Below are 20,526 nucleotides of genomic sequence, written 5' to 3'. Positions count from 1 at the left end.
GCCTTTAAATATTAGTGACGGCCATGTTGTACGCCATCTAGTTTTTTTACCATCTCCGACCTATTTGGAGAAAACGAAAGTCGTTTTCAAAAACTACAGACCTATACGAATATTTTGACATATAACACTTGCTGTTGAAAATCGTAGACCAGTTACCCCCTAAAATAAGCTAGTAATCTGGGCCTGTTTGCTACACTATTAACCATCTTTCAAAAATCGAAGTAACCTTGTTGACGTCGGAAGATCTCACGTCGCATGACGCTTTAACCATGTTTCTAAAGCAATGTAGAGAACAGTGTGTTCGCGAAGAAATGTCTCTAATAATTTCGTTAAAAAAATAGTTTAGCCAGATAGTATTATTAATTTTATAACCTAAAGCCTCATACACATTGAAATCAAAGTTAACAATTTAAAGCAATATAATTCAGTTAATATACTGTGAAGTTCAATTAAGGAATTAAAGGACACTCTGCAATAAATGATACTCAAGTGACTGTCATTGCCTCAAGCCTGTAAATGTAAAATCTGAAGATCTGTTCCAGAATACGCTGACGTTGATTAATGATGGCCCACAAAAAATCCTTAACCAAACACTGACCTACGAAACCAGGCCTGTCTGGCTGTTAAACAACGTCCAAAGCGTCGAATTAATCAAATTATTGGCGAGCAGTATACGTCGCCTGTTTGCTGGGCAAATACATACAAGCAATTAATCAGCCCCGATGTTGTCCTTCCATCAAAAGGCGTTTGAATTATCGTTCTATAAAATGGCGCCTGTATTTGTTTTATTGGTCCTGCATTTTTTTTTCCGTCTCCGCAATGCTTCATTAAGATCAACTGAGTCGCGTTCTGAGAAAACTGGGCTTTATGCATGTGCGTTAAGTGTCATCCCAGATTTGCCTGTGTAGTCTGCACAGGCTAATCAGGGACGACACTTTCGCCTAAATTGGATTTTTGCTAAGAAGAGACTTCATTCAAACGAAAAATGTCATCAAAGCGGAAAATGTCGCCCTTGATTAGCCTGTGCGGATTGCACAGGCTAATCTCGGACGACACTTTATGCAGATACATGAAGCCGCGTTTTCTCAGAACGCGTCTTAATTAAGAAATCAATGGAAACGCTTCTTTCTGCATCTGGAACGTTTAACATTTTATGACTGGCATTAATTTCATTTTGTTTGAAAGCCCATAAAACCTCAAATTCAACGAGTATTTCGTAAAATATTTCCAAAAAAAAGTTAACTCATTAAACAACTATGTTCCTTAAGCAATAGCCAAAATTTAAACGCTAGATGTAACAGATTAAACAAGATACAAAATTCTCATTTTTATATTATTTATTCAAGACATGTTAATGTACCAAGTTAGTGTTCGTTTGTCATATGAATAGAAATCGTTGCGGGAAATTAAAATGTAATACATTTTCCCACAAAAAAAAACTTTCTGTAACTCGTTAAATCTATGTTACCGTATCACATCGAACGTTTTAAGTTTGGCTATTGCCATAAGGATCGTTATTTTTGAATGGGTTAATTTTATTTGACGAAATATTGCAAGAACTTTTCGTTGATTTTAAGTATTTATGTTACTTACACGTTTCAATCCGGACATTTTAGCATGCAATTTACGATTTCAACTTGTTTTTTTTTCTGAATGTTACGTTTTTTCCTTGTTATACTCCGAAAATCCTTGTTTTAGCCAACTTGATACAATGAAGCCACATTCAGTATGTCCGATGTCTTGCTCTGATATATCGTTTATGTCATCATGGTATTCGTTAAAACCGCCGTAGTTATAATGTAAATCCTTAAAACTAAATTGTTATTTAAGCGCTATCAATTTGACTCTTTTAAGGTTCCCATTCACTTAAATTACAAAGTTCAACTCACGTTAATCAAAAAATAAAATGATAAATATCAGTTGCAAGATGTTTGTAAAAATTAATAATGTATGGTATAGTTCTTAGAAGAAATAAAATGGGTTTAGCGAACTAGAGCACACACCACTTTTTTCAGGCAGCTTCTTTACAGCCGTATTAATGTCTCCTATAACGTTTCAGGACAGGTTACTAGCGAAGATAGACGATAAAGATGGTGACTATGGGTTACCGCCTCCTTCCGAAAGAGTGCTCTCCCCGTCCACAGTCCAGGAGGAAGACGATGAGGTGGTTTATTTTATTTTTTAATAACTATTTTGTCATATACAAGTAATGGATAACAGTTAACCTTCAATTTCTTCAAAAGCTTTTTTGGTGGGAATAGTTTTAAGATCATATATCCGAATGCACATTATATTTAAAAGATAATGGTACATTACAAATGTAATATATACTTAAATCAAAAGAGATCACATTATGAAATGGGTGCAACACAAGGACGATCGAATATCGGAAGTTATGTTCAAACATAGGTTTGTTTTATACAGAAACACACATTTGCTCAATGACCAGATATTAAAGTAAAGTGAGTAAGTTTCGTATACAGGTAAAATATTATGGGGCTTAATTGCTTCGTAGCAATTGAGTGCATAATGCAATTACAATCTTTCCAGAAACATTACTAGACATGCCGTGAGCATAGGAAATCCTCGCGAGACTAACTGCATTGTTTACACACTTAATTTTTCGACAAATTCTTTGTCTAAATGGATTTTCCCTCATAAAAACGTCGTGTAGCTGTTCACGATTCTGTATTTATTTTTTGTTTTTTTTTTCAGTGCGTTATTTGCATGAACACCAAAGCGACTGTGCAGACGTTTCCTTGCAACCATAAAGTGATCTGTAGGAAATGTTTCATAAAAACTGTTCAAGTAAGTGCAATGTCTCAGTTTCTTGTTGTTGTTGTTGTTATTCTTGCTCATCACTAGCATAACAGTGGAAATCGGTGCACTGTCGTTGTGCGAACTTTGGTCCAGTGCATACGGCTTCAGCAGTGGTTTATTTCTCTTACCTTTCCTAGTCGGAGGAGACTTCCCGACCAAGGCTTTAGAGGGGCCTGTTCAAGTTTTGCTAAACTGACCAAATTAAAAAAAATGTTTCAGATTCGCAAATTTTCGTTGCAGTTATGATATTTATTAGGAAGCAGTAATACTGAATATTAACCATACTTTAAAATATTCATAATATGCATCTTTTGACGATTTAAAAACCTGACAATTCTAAAGCGTTGCAACGCGAAACGATTGAATAATTTGGTGAGTTCTTTTGTTGTTATATGTTGTGACACTACAAAGATTGCTTATATAAAGTATAAAATACATTTTTCCATGCATCAGCACGGATTGCCGAGTGGTCTAAGCGTTAGACTTTTACTCCAGGGGTCAGTGGTTCGAGTCCAGTCAAGGGTTACTTATTTTCTTTCTTTAATTTTAATCTTGTTTTTTTACTGAAGCTTTTTAGATCCAATGTTTACATTTAACAATATAAAGCATTTAATCACAAACTATGACAAACTTCAATACATGCCAAAATCTGTGAAAAGGTCCCTTTAAAGCGTCTCTCAACCTTGGTTTTCCCCTTTAAAGCGTCTCTCAACCTTGGTTTTCCCCTTTAAAGCGTCTCTCAACCTTGGTTTTCCTTTCTGTCTGATTGATTACTCTCATACCTCTTAGCCTCGAGGAGAGGTGGCTGATATTCGTCTGTCGTCTGTTTAATATTGTAATTGCTTTTGTTAAAGTCAATAAACTAACTTTTCAAAAATGTACATAAACCATACATAGGCGAATTAATTTACAGCATATTTTCTCGTTAAAAATGTCAAACTATATTTTCTATCAGTAGTTTATATTCATAATTGAAATAAAAATGACCTTCAAAAGCATTAATCCATTTATGCCTAGCGTCTAGAAAAAAGGCCTTGGCAAACAGCGTAGACCCAGATGAGACGCCGCATGATGCGGCGTCTCATCAGGGCCTTCGCTGTTTGCTTAAAGGAATTTATGTATGAAATATTTTGAATATAGAAATAAATATATACTACAAATCCCTCATTTTGGAAATAAATTGATCCAATTTAGAAGGATGGGAGAGTCCACTAGGCATAAATGGGTGAAGGTCATGGATTGTAAGCCAAACAAATGACCCTATGTGGTAAAAATAAGAGAAATAAAAATGGCTGTCACTTATTTGTACCTCGGATGACATAAAAGATCGGTGCAAAACATGGTTTATGGGCCAACATGTCAGCCTTAATGAGTTCCGTCTGCGCAATATTGGCTTTCAAAAAAGCAAAGCAGAAGAATTGTCGCATATTGTTAGCTCGTCGGGGTCAGACGTCTGCAACAACCGGATATTGATATTACGACAACTTACAAAAATATTTAATGGCATCTTATCACTTTCTGTTCTGATTTTCAGGTGGCAGTTTCACAGCGATGTTTGCCCTTGAAATGCGTCATTTGCAGAACCCGGATATTTAAACTACGACAGTCGCAAACCGTCAAAATAACGCAAACAAAAACAACGCGTTCACTGGCCACATTTTTTTCCAAACAAGCCAAAGTGTATGCACAATGAAGACCCACTGTGCTTACGAACCACATCCACTTTGGCTAAAATATTGGAGATAAATTGTAATATGCACGTTATTGCGATTCGAACAACACGTCTGTAGATAATAGATTCCAGTTTTGTAGAACCGAACAAAAAAAACGCTTTGTGGTGTTCAAAACTACATTTTGCGTGTGTTATGAGATGATATTACATGCCTAAGAGCGTCGTCAAACAAGAATATGTGCAGTATGACGTCATATTGCCATTTTGACGTCTCTATACAAAGAATCCAATAATGCTTGGAAAGCACTACATTGGCAGCGAAGTCCCTCGTGCTATTTTTATATTATTATTAAAACGAGTAAAATATTTAATATTATGTACAAAATAAGCGCAATTTTCACAAACACGCTTATTTTCATTAGTCAATCATATAACATGTCTTCCTTTGTACAAAGCGTCATTGAGCTAAAAGCTTATCTGTATCTTTGCGAATTCACAAATGTGAATTTATGTGTGAAGTATATTATGTGTTTAGTAACACGGTATTATGCAATTTACATGAGTTTGTTAACAGATATATAGGTAACTCTTTTAAGTACATTTCTGTATGAATTTTTATGCCCACGAAGGAGGGCATAAAGTGATCACACTGTCCGTCTGTCCGTCTGTCCGTCACACTTTGTATTTAGGTTTCGAAAAAATTCTCATAACTTCAATGTCGCTTACGATGTAACCTTCATATTTGGTATGCATGTGCATATGGACAAGGCCCTCCATACGCACACAAATGTTGACCCCTTCAAAATCTGCGTTAAGGTATCGAAAAATGCTCATAACTTCCATCATCGGGGGCATATGTAATCCTATGGAGACAGCTCTTGTTCCTTTAAGAAATAAATAGTATGCAAGTTAATCTATTTAAATGTAATTACAATACAAATACATGTACGTATCGTATCAGAAATCAAAACATAATGTTGAAAGACAAAATGTTATTCCAATTGAATCTTTGTCTTTGTTTATTTATAGATTATACACAATAAAAGCAATCGGCTAAACGTACGCGTAAACAGTCATTGTTATTAATGGGAAACAACTCTGACATGAAACCCTAATTTACATACCTTACCATTAACCGCCTATTTAATTATAATAACATTGGAACAACTGCATTATTTCATTTTACATGAACATTAAACCATTTATGCCTAACATCTAGAAAAACGGCCTTAGCAAACAGCGTAGACCCAGATGAGACGCCGCATGATGCGGCGTCACATCAGGGTCTGCGCTGTTTGCTCAAAGGAATTTCTGTAAGAAATATTCTAAATATAGAAATAAATATACTAGACGTCCCTAATTTTGGAAATAAATTGATCCAATTAAGAAGGATGGGAGAGTCCACTAGGCATAAATTTGTTAAACACAATCGCTGAACATTACCATGCTGATGCTTGCTATGTAGATAATATTATTTAATAATGGCATACTCTTAAAGTCTGCAATCGATACCAAATATTTATACCCGAAATCATATTTGGGAAAATATGTGACACAAGCCAGTCGGTATATGTTTAAGCATTTATATTACTTACGTGTTCCATTGATAGTTCAGGCGTTAGTACAAATAAGTACAAGTATAGTGTACAAAAGTATAGTGTTCTAGTATATAACTATATCAATAGGATTGAGCGCTGTTAGTATTTATTATTTTGTAATTTCATATTAAATGAGCCGAGGGGTTTAATGCATGTGCGTAAAGTGTCGCCCCAGATTAGCCTTGCCGTCCACACAGTCTAATCAGGGACGACTCTTTCCGCTTTTATGATATTTTTCGTTTGCAGAAAGTCTACTCTTAGCAAAAATCAAGTTTAGGTGGAAAGTGTCGATTGCACACGCATTCATTAAACCCCCTTTTCACCGCCCGTGGCTCTAAAATAATTATTTTGTAGTTTAAAACCATTTTCTATTTTGATACTGGTAATGGTCTGTCAACCTTATCCTACTCTGTTTGATGAAGTGATACAAATAAAATTGCTAAAAAAAACATTGAAAGTGCGTTTCTAATCGGTCAGTTGTACGTCAATCATTACTAGAATTACTGCTAGTTATTTTAATGGAATTTGAATCAAGAAATAAGAACTAGTTTACGACGACGACATCATAATTGCATACTCAGCGTTCAAAACTACTATAACAGACGAAGACAATCACATTTTGGTATTTTTATTTACATCCTTTTATAACCGTGCATAACCGTTCATGTATATACATATATAAATGATAAACCTCCAAATCGACAAATAACAAATATAAACAGTAAAACGCAAATTCACGAACGTGATCAAAAACTGTGCCCAACTGAAAAAGCACTTAAAATAATTAATCGGGTTAACCAAGAATCACAAACATGACTATAACACGTTAAAACACTTGCGTGCATCGTTCAGTATACCGAATAACATCATGAAAAAATGCAACAATTGGAATGAACGTCAAGAGGATTCATTCGGAAGTGTTCCGTCGACCGCGTTGATGAAAAAAAGACGCCTACCATCGGTCACACTGGACATATGTAGCACGGATTCTGTCGATAACGCCGCCGAAACCAGCGATGTCACATACACGTCATAGTCCATCGTCTATGGCCGAAGTTTCCAACATCAGTTTCCGGAGTCGACTATGACAATCTCTCCGTAGAGGCGGTGACGCAGTAGCGCCACCTGTTCGGCTTTCGCATGCGCGTACTCGTAGTACATGTTCCGGACGCCCTCCACGACTGCGAGCTTGAGACGGAGGTTGTACCGGAAGCGATGGAAGCCGTCAGTCTTGGCCTTCTTGTAGCGCGTTTTGATGTCCTCTAGTTGGTTGTTTAAGATTTGGATCTGTGTGCACGCTTTACGGAACTTTCGCTCGCTCTCCTGAAGTGTCTCCAGCGTTTCTTTGTAGGAAGTGGGCGCCAGTTTAATGTCGTCTGATGGTGCTAGTGACGTCATGGTGTCCATGGTCGTCTTTCGATGGCGTGGAAGAAGCGCTCAAAACCCTCAGCGTACTATTGTTATGGATTTTTATTTTTTCCGAATGAGACTATCGTTGCGATGGTACCCGGTATATTGGGTATCAATTAAATAAAGCCGTCTCTTCTATGTCGATATGTCGACACTTGAAGTCTTAAAATCAACGTACTTTTGTTATGAACAAGTTTTCTCGACTGCAACTGAAGTTGCGATTGTTCCCGGTAATTTGAGAATCAATGAAATAGCGCAGTCCCGTCTACTTCTAGTCAGGCAATCAAATAACTTTCCAATTAAATAATGCTCCGTTCTAGCATAAGTTTAAATACTAGACGAAGGGATTAAATTTGTTTTAGGCGTCTAAGATGGTGATGGCTGTCGGCTATCAGGTTCGGACAGGACAACTTTGGCAAGATTGTTCATGTTTTTCGCACTCTATTGATTTCCATTTACGACATGTTAACGTGTTTGTATCATACATTAATCTGTCATCAATTGAGCAACAATCATCACCAAAGTCAAGCGGTGCTTAAATTGTACAATGTATTTTAATGCCATGTTTCAATGAAATAATATAACGCATTTTAATATAAATAGCAATCAGCCGGATTAAAATATAAAGAGATTCCATAGAGATATGTATTTTTGTCTCGGCTCACATCGAAATTGACTTTAAAGTAATTCCGTACATGTATTATTCATAATTTGACGAGTTCGATCTTAACGTTCAATCCGCAAGTCTTTTCAATAAAGATTAAGAATTTTATGTCATAATATGTTTCGCATTCTGCGAAAACTGCATGTGCGTTAAGTCTCGTCTTAAGTAAGCCTGTGCAGTTCGCACAGGCTCATTAGTTACGACATTGTCGACTTTTTTTATTTTTCGTTTATATGAAGTCTTATCTTAACGAAACCCCATTGTCGTCAATTATTAGTCTGTGCAGACTTCACAGGCTAATTGGGACGACACTTTACACAAATGCATTAAGCCCGGTTTTCCCATTACGAGGCTCATATGAAAGTATTAGCATATCGAATGGTACCCAGCTGCGTCGATGAAAGTTGATATTTGTTTTTGGTATTAAGATGTAGTAATTTAGAGTTTGATGTTGTCTATAAACCGTTTTGTTAAAAGAAGCTTTCATTATTGGAATTTAATTATAATAGCAAGTATAAATCTATCTGCGCACGTATGTTTGGAAAATTCTTGAATGGATCTCCATATGTTGCGGATGTGTGTGGTGCATGTGACCAGGTGTCACAGAAATATAACATTTGACGTAAATACGCACAGATCATAGGCGGATCCAGGTGGGGGGAGGGCGGACGCGGCCCCCTAAAATCGCCAAAGTAAAGTCAATACATTTGATGTTTCACACTTAACTAGATCTTAAAATCACTAAAATCGTGGAGATTCCTGGAGCCTTGCCCCCCTGGACCCCCAAAACTATACACTGTGCACTTTTTTGGCATTATATAATGGTACTTTGATGAAATTATATAAGGCGTGACATGCTCAAGAGGTGGTTGTCAAAGCCTTCAAAATCATTAAAATCGTGAAGCTTCCGGGGGGCTTCGCCCCCCCCCCTGGACCCCGTAAACGATAAACTATGCACTTTTTTAGCATTATAAGAAGGTACTTTGATGAAAGAATATAAGGCGTGACATGCTTTATAAGTGGTTGTCAAAGCCTTCAAAATCACTAAAATCGTGGAGCTTACGGGGGACTTCGCCCTCCTGGACCCCCTAGCAGGGCTTTGCCCTGCACCCACCAGGGGCCCTAGCGGCCCCCTGGACCCCCAGCAAATCTTTCAATATCCCGCCCCCCCCCCTAACCAGAATTCCTGGATCCGCCCCTGTAGATCGTGTCGATTTTCAAAACGACTGCAACATTGTTTCAAAATAACAACCATTGGAAATCTATGTTGAAATCCAATTTTTGTCTTTATATATCAGAGTTTCTGGTTCTTAAATAAAATGAACAAACAATTATATAAGAATAGATTGAATTAGCTCTCTAATGTATGTGTAATAACACAACTTAAGCTGGAAAGAAACCAATGATTATCCATAAACGAAACGGTATTTTAAGAATTTCTTAGTCTCGAGCGTAATTTTGCTTGTTTAATTGGAATGCATACAATCTTTTTCTGAGTCTGTTCCTTTTTTGTAAAAATGTGCCTAACTCAGTCCCAAGCTACATTTCTTACTAATGCAGTTAGAGGCAATCACAAATCGTGTAATACTTGGTATGTTTTATGCCTGATGCCAAATTCGTTTCGAAATAATTAGTCGATATCAAATACGCAGGCCAAGTCATCGCTCCCAAACATTTTAATCAGTTTTTGAAATATATTTATGTTTTTTTTAATCTGTGTATATAAAATTACGAAACAAAAGAAACATAATATGGTTATTATGTCTAGTTCTAAGCCGGATATACACTTGTAAATAAATATATACAAAGTATATTTTTGCCGTTAGAAATCTGCGTGTGTTTTGTACAGTACATTTTTCTAAGTATTAAAATTTGTTTTCACAATACAAATGCCGTGGATATTCATATTCGTCTAGTTATGTCAGTGCGAAATTCGTCTAGTTATGTCAGTGCGAAACAAGATGCGAAACAAGAATGAAGCAGCAAACAGATCTTTAATATCAACATGTTTATTGCCAGCCATTTTATACGAAAAAAAAATGAAACAATTAACAATTTGTCGAATAACATGTTAGCTTTGAGAATGTCTCGAAAAATGAAAGCTTTGCTTGCGCAAAACAATGCCATTCTGCAGCTCGCAGACGGTGGCTCGTCTTCATCATTGTCTCTAGAAGGATCGCGCGGCCTTCTGTCAGCCCTGCAGACGACACCTCGGTGATCGGTCGTTTGGATCTTATTGGTGCTGGTGAGACGCGTACACGTCTTAAGGTCAATCGATTACGTCATGCCTTCAATTTTCTGTCCCTATAGTCACCACCTCACCACAGAGTCGCTGACGCAGCAGAGCCACCTGTTCGGCTTGCGCATGCGCGTACTCGAAGAACATGTTCCGGACGCTCTCCACGACGGCTAGCATGAGGCGGATGGTGTACCGAAAGCGGTTAAACCTTTCGCATGTGGCCTTCTGGTACCGCGCCTTGATGTTCTCAAGCTGCTTGTTTAGGAGGTTGATCTGAACGCCCGACTTCTGCAGCTTCCGCTCTCATTCCTGGAGTTAAGTCTACGCTGTATCGTACTCAATGCCGCTCAGTTTGCTGTTGTCTTAAGAAACCGACATGGTGACCCCTTGATCAAAGTGCCTTGATCCGATTGATACCGTGACTTTGAAATGCTCTGGTAAAACTGGCGCCTTAATACGTGCTGAGATTACACGATGAGGTCTATTGAATGTTTTATAGCAAATTAGTTTCAATATTAAATACAGATGTTCTAGTCAATGTAGACGGCAAACTCTGCTTATCAAATGAAACTTGGTACGTTTAAAAGACACCAGACGGGCATTTGTATTTGCTAGGTCACCTATTGTGTTTCGTCAAAAAAAAATCGCGAAATCAAACATAACAAAGTGGTTCATACATTGCGATAAGCATGTTTTTGCACGTTAAAATGTTTGGCACGAAGTATTATCGGTCATCAATTGAGGTACAATCAGTCAGCTATGTGTTCTAATCTTCTGAATGCGACTATCAGAGTTAATTTTTGGTGCCTATAGATTGTGCGATTTACGAAACGATTTTTTTTATTCACGTTTGTATTGCAGCATATTCTACTTCCAAGCTAATTGTTTAGAAAAAAAGACAATTGTTGGCCTTTAAAACATCAATTAATCTAGCTCAAGCCAAAACACGAATGAATAAGAGTGTACATACAGTAAATACAATAGCACTATTAAAGCAATATGTATCAGTCCTAGACCTTAAAGGGATCTTTTCACGCTTTGGTAAATTGACAAAATTGAAAAAAGTTGTTTCAGATTCGCAAATTTTCGTTTTAGTTATGATATTTGTGAGGAAACAGTAATACTGAAATATACCATGGTCTAATATAGCCATTATATGCATCTTTTGACGATTTTAAAACCTAAAAATTATAAAGCGTTGCAACGCGAAACGATTGAATAATTTGGAGAGTTCTGTTTTTGTCGTTAAATTTTGTGAAACTACGAAGATTGCTTATATAAGGTATAAAATACGTCTCATATGTGTAATCGACGGAATAGCTCAGTAGGCTAAAGCGTTTTTACTTCAGGACTCTGGCAGGACTCCAGGGGTCACTGGTTCGAAACATGGTCCGGGCAATGTTCTTTTCCTTTTTTTAATTTTATTCTTGATTTTTTACTGGAGCTTTTACGATCCAATGTTTACATTTATCGATATAAAGCATTTAATGAATAAGTTAAAAAATGCCAAAATCTGTGAAAAGGCCCCTTTAAGTAAAACAACATCCTATATCGTATCGCGTTATATTTTGACAAGGAAATGCATGTCATGGGTTTTCTCAATAATAATAAAAAAACTATTGAAACATAATAAGGAGAGTAATTATAATTATATACAACATATACACTTGAAATCTCTAATAAACGGTCTGATACGTCGGTAGAACTTTTCGGAGCGTTTTGGTTTACAATAAATCATTTTCGCACGAAATCCTCTTCTGCGAACGCATCGCTACTATGCCGTGCTGTTGTGTAAGTACGAGAAAAGAATGAACAGAAATTATATTATATTATATTATATTATATTATATTATATTATATTATATTATATTATATTATATTATATTATATTATATTATATTATATTATATTATATTATATTATATTATATTATATTATATTATATTAGTTATTGCCAATTTTTCGAATAAGACTTATATGTTGGCTTTGCTTGCGCGAAACAAGGCCATCCTGCAGCTCGCAGCAAAGTAGCTCGTCTACCAGGCCCGTACCCAGGCCATGGGCCCAGGGGCCCGGGCCCCCCCAGCTGGCTGTCGAACTATCTTTTTTTTTTAATAATCGGCCCACTGCAATTTTTTCTCTCGTGCAAGGGCCCACAGTACACTTTCCCTCAAAACAAAAGAGCAGCTATGTTTTATTATCTCTGATAAACAAGGGGATTAACGCTCGCCAATCGAGATAAGCCTCCAGGCAATGTTTTCTTATCGCCTTGTACACACATCCCCGATCAGTCCCCCATTGTGATCATGAATGCTTCATCTATCGATGGTTGATGTAACATGTATTTAGATACGTGCAGCGAAAAGAAGCAACTGCTACAGGAGTTCGTAGACTATGGTCTGATAATTGCCGTCGCAAGTTTTTTTCCGTCTTTGAGAAGGCCCAAGACGTATTTTTCCCTTCTTAAAGTTTAATTGTTTTTTTTTAAACCTTTTATTTGCAATTTTTAGGTCCCAATATATACTTTTTGCATTGAGAATAGGGCCCTGAATTTGAACCGGAACAAAAACACTGACAAAGGTATTACAACTGAGTATTTATAATTTTTGAAAGGAAATCACTGAAAAAGACTACGATGAGATAGTTAACATGTTTGTTGAAAAGAAAAACAGATTCATAAATTTGCCGAGCAACAGATAAGAATTTGGCAGAATTCAGTATTTAAAATAATTGAGTACCGAGAATTGAGTAATATCAACCTATTGATGGCTCATGGGTCAAAAAATGAAGATTGAAACAGCAAATCGATCTCATTATATAAGTTAACCTGATCCAGTGTAGAAAAATATTGTATAATTAAATAATCTATTTCCTTGAATTTGTTTGAAAACAGTAAAATATGTTAAATTGATTATTTAAGACTTTCATTATTTCCCCCCCCCAAATTAGGCGTTTCGCGCAATTGTTTTCCTCAAAAATGGCAAGGTCTTTCCCAAAAAAAACAGATTTAAAAAAACCTGTGACGTTAATGATTTGTGAAAAAATGGTGGAAGCAATACGAGTGTTGATGTGGATAATCGTCAGTTTAAACCTTTAAGTTTCGGAAATCTAAAGCTTTTAATATTGTTGTGGATTCACACCAATGTTTAAGGCTTCCGAAATGTGCTGATTTACTTGTACTATTCCATTAATTCATATCACAAAATACGTTTTTTATAAGCATTAAAATTCACCTTGCAAAGTGTCAAATTAAAAAAGTACATATATAGGGAGGGGGACCCCTTCCAAATCCCTCCCCGGTTGAGCCCCCCCCCCCCCCAGTAAAAAAATCCTGGGTACGGCCCTGGTCTACATCAATGACTCTGTAAGTATCACGCAGACTTCTGTCAGCATGCATATGACATTTTAATGACTGGTCGTCTCCTTCTATTGGTGCGGATATAACGTTTAAAAGCCATTCGATTACGGCATTGCCTTCAATTTATCGCCCGATATCCACAACCTCTCCGTAAAGTCGCTTGCGCGTACTCGAAGAACATTTTCCAGACGCTCTCTACGACTGCGAGCTTCAGGTGGAGTGTGAACCGGAAGCGGTTAAACCTGTCGCATGTGGCCATCCGGAATCGCGCCTTGATGAACTCGATCTGCTTGTTTAGGAGGTTGATCTGAACGCCCGTCTTCTGCAACTTCCGCTCTCTTTCCTGGAGTTTTGTCTGCGCTGTCTCGTACTAAATGCCGTGAAAAACAGACATGGCGATCACAGCTTCTTGATAATTCGTCCTTGATCAAAGCGCCTTTGTCCAATATGTACCGAGACCTTGAAGTCCGTTGATTTGACTGGTGCCTTAATACGTTCTGACCTTATACGCTGAGGGTTAATGTATGATGAACAGCAAATTTGTATTTCGACTTTAATTGCAAATGTTAAAGGCAAGCTAGATGACAGACTTTGATCATGAAAAAATTGTGTAAATTAAAATACACAATACGGGAATTGTATTTGCTGCCACACATAGAGGTGATTAGCGTCATCTGTCGTGTTCCGTCATTAAAATTCGCGAAATTTGATATTAAAAAGTTGTTCACACATTGCGACATGCCTGTTATGGCACGTTAACATATTTAGCACGAAGTCTAATCGGTCATCAATTGACTTACAATCAGTCAGCAATTTGATATAATCTTTTTAATGCGACTATCAGACTTAATTTTGATGCTTATAGATTATTCCATGTACGCAATGATTCTTCAGATTAATGTTTGATTACATCGTATTATACGTCCAAGGTAAATGTTTTGAAAAACGATCAAAAATAATATTGTCGGCTTTAACAACATCAATTTATATGGCTCAGGCCAAAACAAGAGGGTGTATGTATATACAGTTAATACATAATATTAAAGCAATTGCCAATACGTATGAATCCCAGACCTAAACTGGCTTAAGTAAAACTAAAATCCTATATCGTGTCACGTCATATTTGTGCAAGTAAGTGCGTGACATGATTTTGCTCAATAATTACAAAACTATTGAAACATGATTTGGAGAGTAATTATAGTTATATACAACATATACACTTGAAATCTCTAACAAACGGTCTGATACGTCGGTAGAACTTTTTCGGAGCGTATTTTTTGACAGAATATCATTTTTGCAAGAAAAACTCTTCTGCGAAAGCATCGCTACAATGACGTCATGTTGTGTAAGTAGGGAAACAGAATGAACAGGAAACAGATCTCTGTAAATAACATGTGTATTGCCATTAATTTAATACGATGTACAAACGACAATATGACAATTTTTCGAATACGAATAATATGTTAGTTTTGCTTGCGCGAAGCAAGGCCATTCTGCCGCTCGCCGCACAGTAGCTCGTCTTCATCAATGACTCTAAAAAGGATCACGCGGCGTTCTTTCTGCATGCAGACGACATCTTAGTGACCGGTCGTCTGCTTCTATTTTTTATGGGATATGACGAGTAAAAGTCATTCGATTACGTAATTGCCTTCAATTTTCCGTCCCGATAATCAAAACCTCTCCGTAAAGTCGCTGACGAAGCAGAGCCACGTGTTCGGCTTGCGCATGCGCGTACTCAAAGTACATGTTCCGGACGCCCTCCACGACCGCGAGCTTCAGGCGGAGTGTGTACCGAAAGCGGTTAAACCTGTCGCATGTGGCCTTCTGGTATCGCGCCTTGATGAACTCGAGCTGCTTGTTTAGGAGGTTGATCTGAACGCACGACTTCTGTAACTTCCGCTCTACCGCCTGGAGTTCAGTTTGCGCGGTCACACGCTCCATGGCGCTTAATTTGGCGTTGTCTTGAGAAACCGACATTGCGATCTCATCTCATTGATAATTCGTCCTTGATCAAAGCGCCCAGATCCAATATGTACCGTGACCTTGAAATCCGTTGATGAGACTGGTTGCCTTAATACGTTCTGACGCTTCGCGGTAATGGTAAGTGAAGGCTTTTCAGCAAAAAAAGGTTCAACATTAAATGCAGATGTTCTAGGCAAGCTAGATTTCAAACTTTGATTCTAAAATAAAATTGTGTACGTTTAAATACACAATACAGGGACTTTATTTGCTGCCGAGCATAGGGGTGATTAGTGTCACCTGTCGTGTTCCGTCATGAAAATTCGCGAATTCTGATATTAGACAGTTTTTCACACTTTACAAAATACCTGTTATGGCAGGTTAAAATGTTTGCACAAAGTGTAATCGGTCAACAATTGAGTTACAATCAGTCAGCAATGTGATCTAATCTTTTTAATGCGACAATCAAAGCTAATTGTTGTGCTAAGAGATTGTATGCCACAAACAAAACGATTCTTTTGATTAACGTTTAATTGCAGCGTATTATACTTCCAAGCTAAATGTTTTGATAAACGATCAAAAACACAATTGTCAGCCTTTGCAACATTAATTAATCTAGCACAAGTCAAAACAAGAAAGTATAAGAGTGAATGTACAGTAAATACAATATCACAATTAAAGCAATAGTTATAAATCCCATATCTAAAGTAAACTGCGATCATTTACGTGTCAAGTCATTTTAAAAAAATACATGTCCCTGTTCAGCTCAATTATGTTCTTTTTAAGTTGGAACAGAAAATTCCTTAAATGTAATTGTTATGTATTGCAATACTTTGCAGCATGTTATGGGTTGAAAAAATATATTATGATAAAATTATGACTAAACAAATTTACAATACAGTAGATCGGCCGCAAAAATAAAAGTACATAATTACTACTTTGAATAACACTACGTATGAATGTATCTTATGTGTTTGTAAATGGTCCTTTACTTAATGATTAGACACGCTTGAAAACATGTGCCCTTTCTCGAAACATGTTTATTTCGAAAATGTTCAATGTTTCAAATAGATCTTTAACACCTGCTGTTGCTTATTCTTCCTCATTTTGCACGATGATCTGAAATCTTATGATGCTATATTCTGAAATCTTTTCGTTTAAAGGGATCTTTTCACGCTTTGGTAAATTGACAAAATTGAAAAAAGTTGTTTTAGATTCGTAAGTTTTCGTTTTAGTTATGATATTTGTGAGGAAACAGTAATACTGAACATTAACCATGCTCTAATATAGCCATTATATGCATCTTTTGACGATTTAAAAACCTAAAAATTATAAAGCGTTGCAACGCGAAACGATTGAATAATTTGGAGAGTTCTGTTTTTGTCGTTAAATTTTGTGAAACTACGAAGATTGCTTATATAAGGTATAAAATACGTCAAGAATGTGAACTCGGCGGAATAGCTCAGTAGGCTAAAGCGTTTTTACTTCAGGACTCTGGAAGGACTCCAGGGGTCACTGGTTCGAAACCTGCTCCGGGCAATGACTTTTCCTTTTTTTAAATTTTTTTCTTGATTTTTTACTGGAGCTTTTACGATCCAATGTTTACATTTATCAATATAAAGCATTTAATGAATAAGTTAAAAAAAATGCCAAAATCTGTGAAAAGGCCCCTTTAAAAGAAGGGATGTAGTTGACACTCGTTCAGAATTTCATTTCATCGTTCCTCAAAAATGTGTATATCTGATGCTCTGGTCATCTTTCTACCATTGAGTAATTAATTTGTAATTAAATTGAATGCGTTTTAATTCCCTTTTAATATTGTTTAATTAGAGCTGCTATGTTACGAGGCTAAATTTTATTTACACGTATATGTATCACGAATATTGCTGTTTAACCCCCCATCCCCCAGTGCTTTGCATTGACCGTTCCAAGGCGGTGACCCCAACTTTATTCTTCTAATTGTGTACCGCGTATGTTGTTTCGTATTGCGCTGTTTGAATGTTTTTAATTCTGACATGCAAATATTTTCATAAAATTTTTGTTAGCTGTATTACTTACGGAATTTGAAAGATTGAGCCATGGGCGTCAAGGCATAAATTAATAACAAGATAAAACCATTCATTAAAAAATAACAATGCAACGTGTTTTTGACGATCAAAGAACACCGTCAGTCAAATTGGCAATTTTCATACATTATACACCTTGCCACACATCAGACCTTGCAAAGGAACGCGACAGATTTGAGCTAATTGTTGTGATAGAAAGAGTTATTACGGAAACAATTGATGTCAATTGACCTTTAACTCGTTGTACAAACTTAAGTGTCAAACAAGGCTGACGGCGGTTGAAAGGTGTGAAAGTTTTCTGTATAATGACATATGATATGTTCAAAGAATCATGTGAAACGACCGACGTCAGGGTACAAAAATAGAGCATCGCCGGATCCGTGCATCATTCCTACTCTCTCCCTCCGAAGTCGAAGTGAATAATATAACATCAAAGAAAAACCTGTTAGATTGGACTAACAATAAATATGAGTATTAAGAGCGAGTTTCTCTGCAGCATCCAGACTTCCGCTTTACTCGAGACGGAGCGGAAGTTCCGAAAAGCGTGCGATCAGATTCACCTGCTCAACAAACAACTCGAAGAAGTCCAGCAGCGCTATCACCACGCTCGGAAGGAGAATCTTCGCAACTTCCGGTACAACCTGCGCCTCAAGCTAGCGTGCATTGAGGGCGTCCGCAACATGTACTACGACTACGCCTATGCGCAGGCCGAAATCGTCGCGGAGCTTCGGCGGCAGCTGTACGGCGAGAGCGTCGACATTATTACCGACAACGATGATACCGAAGAAATGATCATTCTTTAATCGTGCGTGGAAAGGTTCGAAAGTTTTCGGTATACTGACATGATGACATGTTCAAAAAATCATGCTAAACGCCAGACGTAAGGGAACAAACATAGAGCTTCGACGGCAGCTGTATGGCGAGACCGACATTGACGACATGGAAACCGAAGAAATTAACATCGTTTTAATGTTTTATCGTGGCGCGATGTACCGAGACCTCGGCGTCCATACAAGTGATGCTGGTTACCGACGAATTGAGAACCGTGGTACCTAGCGTTCTTAAAAACAATCTCTACATTTATTGTGTAGGCCACAAACAAGGCTTTCGACAAGTCAAACAGTTTGGTTAGAGATGTTGCATGCTACCAGGGTCGAGCTCTGATACTTGAAACGCGTTTCGGACAAATGTATTACCAGCATCAATGGCGATCGTCGTTGCCGTTTACAGTTTCTGAAGTTTCTAATTCGATGTCAAAGTTGTGATTTCGTGCAAAATAGGATTGTGGTGACATTGTGCTTATAAGCTGACGTTCCATTTGAGGTGCAGTTCGAGAATTGATTTTAATTATTTTATTATTTGCTACTTATTCCGTTCACCGACAGATGCTTCAGGAACCATATTGATGTCAGTACTCGTTATATGAGTCCCGTTCTGAGGAAACTATAATGCATGTGCGTAAAGTGTCGTCCCAGATTAGCCTGTGCGGACAATCAGGAACGACACTTTCCGCCTACGTTGGATTTTTGCCAAGAAGAGACTTCATTTAAGCGAAAAATGGCATAAAAGCGGAAAGTGTCGTCCCTGATTGGCCTGTGTGGACTAATCCTGTTTGTTATAGTCAATTATGCATGTATTTCTCTAAAAAAAAATGTAATTGAACCCAAATTGTATATATGTTTTATTTATTCTCGTTATGTTCAATTCCGAACATTTTTTTACAAAAAGAAATAAACATGTTTGAAAGCTTATAAAGCTCGATCCCTCAGTTCTTTTATAAAACATTTTAATTTCAACATCGTTGTCGTCATCATGGCGGTTGCATTTAAAAGCGTCTAATGTCAATAAACGTCGTAAATCAATCCACATATATTAGATGTTTCGTGTTTATTTTTAAGTTTCGCTGAAAGCAAATACTAGTAGATAAACAACTTATCTTCAGTTAATTTGACGGAGCTTTAAGCCAAATACCAGTAATTAGGTTTGAGCTTTGAGATTCTTTACTTGCGCTAATAATTTTTATCAGAATGAAGCCAATGTAATTTCACTTAACTACTGATAAACAAGCACAGGAATTAATTAAACAGATTGATAAAACATTGATGAAGCATGTAACTTTTAAAACTTGACAAGTATGTAAATGTAATTATAAGGTTTAGGTACTTGTATAATTTGACCTTGAAATAGAATATGCGCCCAATCTGTTGATATATGCATGTGCCACGGTAACCTATCAAATCGAGTTGCAATTAACCCTTTGCATGCTGAGAAATTTGTCGTCTGCTAAAATGTCGTCTGCTGAATTTCTAAAATTAGCATTTTCTGCGATTTTTTCAAAGAATACTATCAGAATAGCAAACAGTTTGGATCCTGATGAGACGCCACGTTCTGTGGCGTCTCATCTGGATCCAAACTGTTTGGAAAGGCCTTCACAATTCGGTTCCATCACTGAAAGGGTTAGGGTCACATGCAACGTCGATATGCGTAGCGATTGCTAGCCACGTTGAGGTGCGTCAAGGTCACGTTGCGTTACGTAGCACGCGAGGCCAAAGACAAATAGTTGTTCTTGCTATGCCGGGGTTTTAATGGCCATGGATTCATTATAAACCGCAAGTTATTCTTGTTAAGTTTATTTGAATATGAAAACTCGAATACACATAGGCATCTAGAGGTACTAGTATTTATAGTACCTCTAAGAAACTTATTTCCCACATCATTATGAAAATAACTTACAATAGCT

General features: G+C 37.1%; 1 protein-coding gene across 1 annotated transcript in view; it reads left to right on the top strand.

Moving 5' to 3' along the window:
- LOC127854674 (uncharacterized) overlaps nucleotides 1-4,513 on the top strand; it is a 105,628-nt gene extending 101,115 nt beyond the window's left edge. Inside the window, exon 4 of the mRNA XM_052389734.1 lies at nucleotides 4,355-4,513. Coding sequence (XP_052245694.1) covers nucleotides 4,355-4,513 — 159 coding nt within the window. The remainder of the gene's footprint in view (nucleotides 1-4,354) is intronic.
- Nucleotides 4,514-20,526: the final 16,013 nt, after the last annotated feature.

The sequence above is a fragment of the Dreissena polymorpha genome, chromosome 13, assembly GCF_020536995.1.
Source record: "Dreissena polymorpha isolate Duluth1 chromosome 13, UMN_Dpol_1.0, whole genome shotgun sequence".
Lineage (NCBI taxonomy): Eukaryota > Metazoa > Mollusca > Bivalvia > Myida > Dreissenidae > Dreissena > Dreissena polymorpha.
This window is presented reverse-complemented; position numbering and strand designations above follow the sequence as displayed.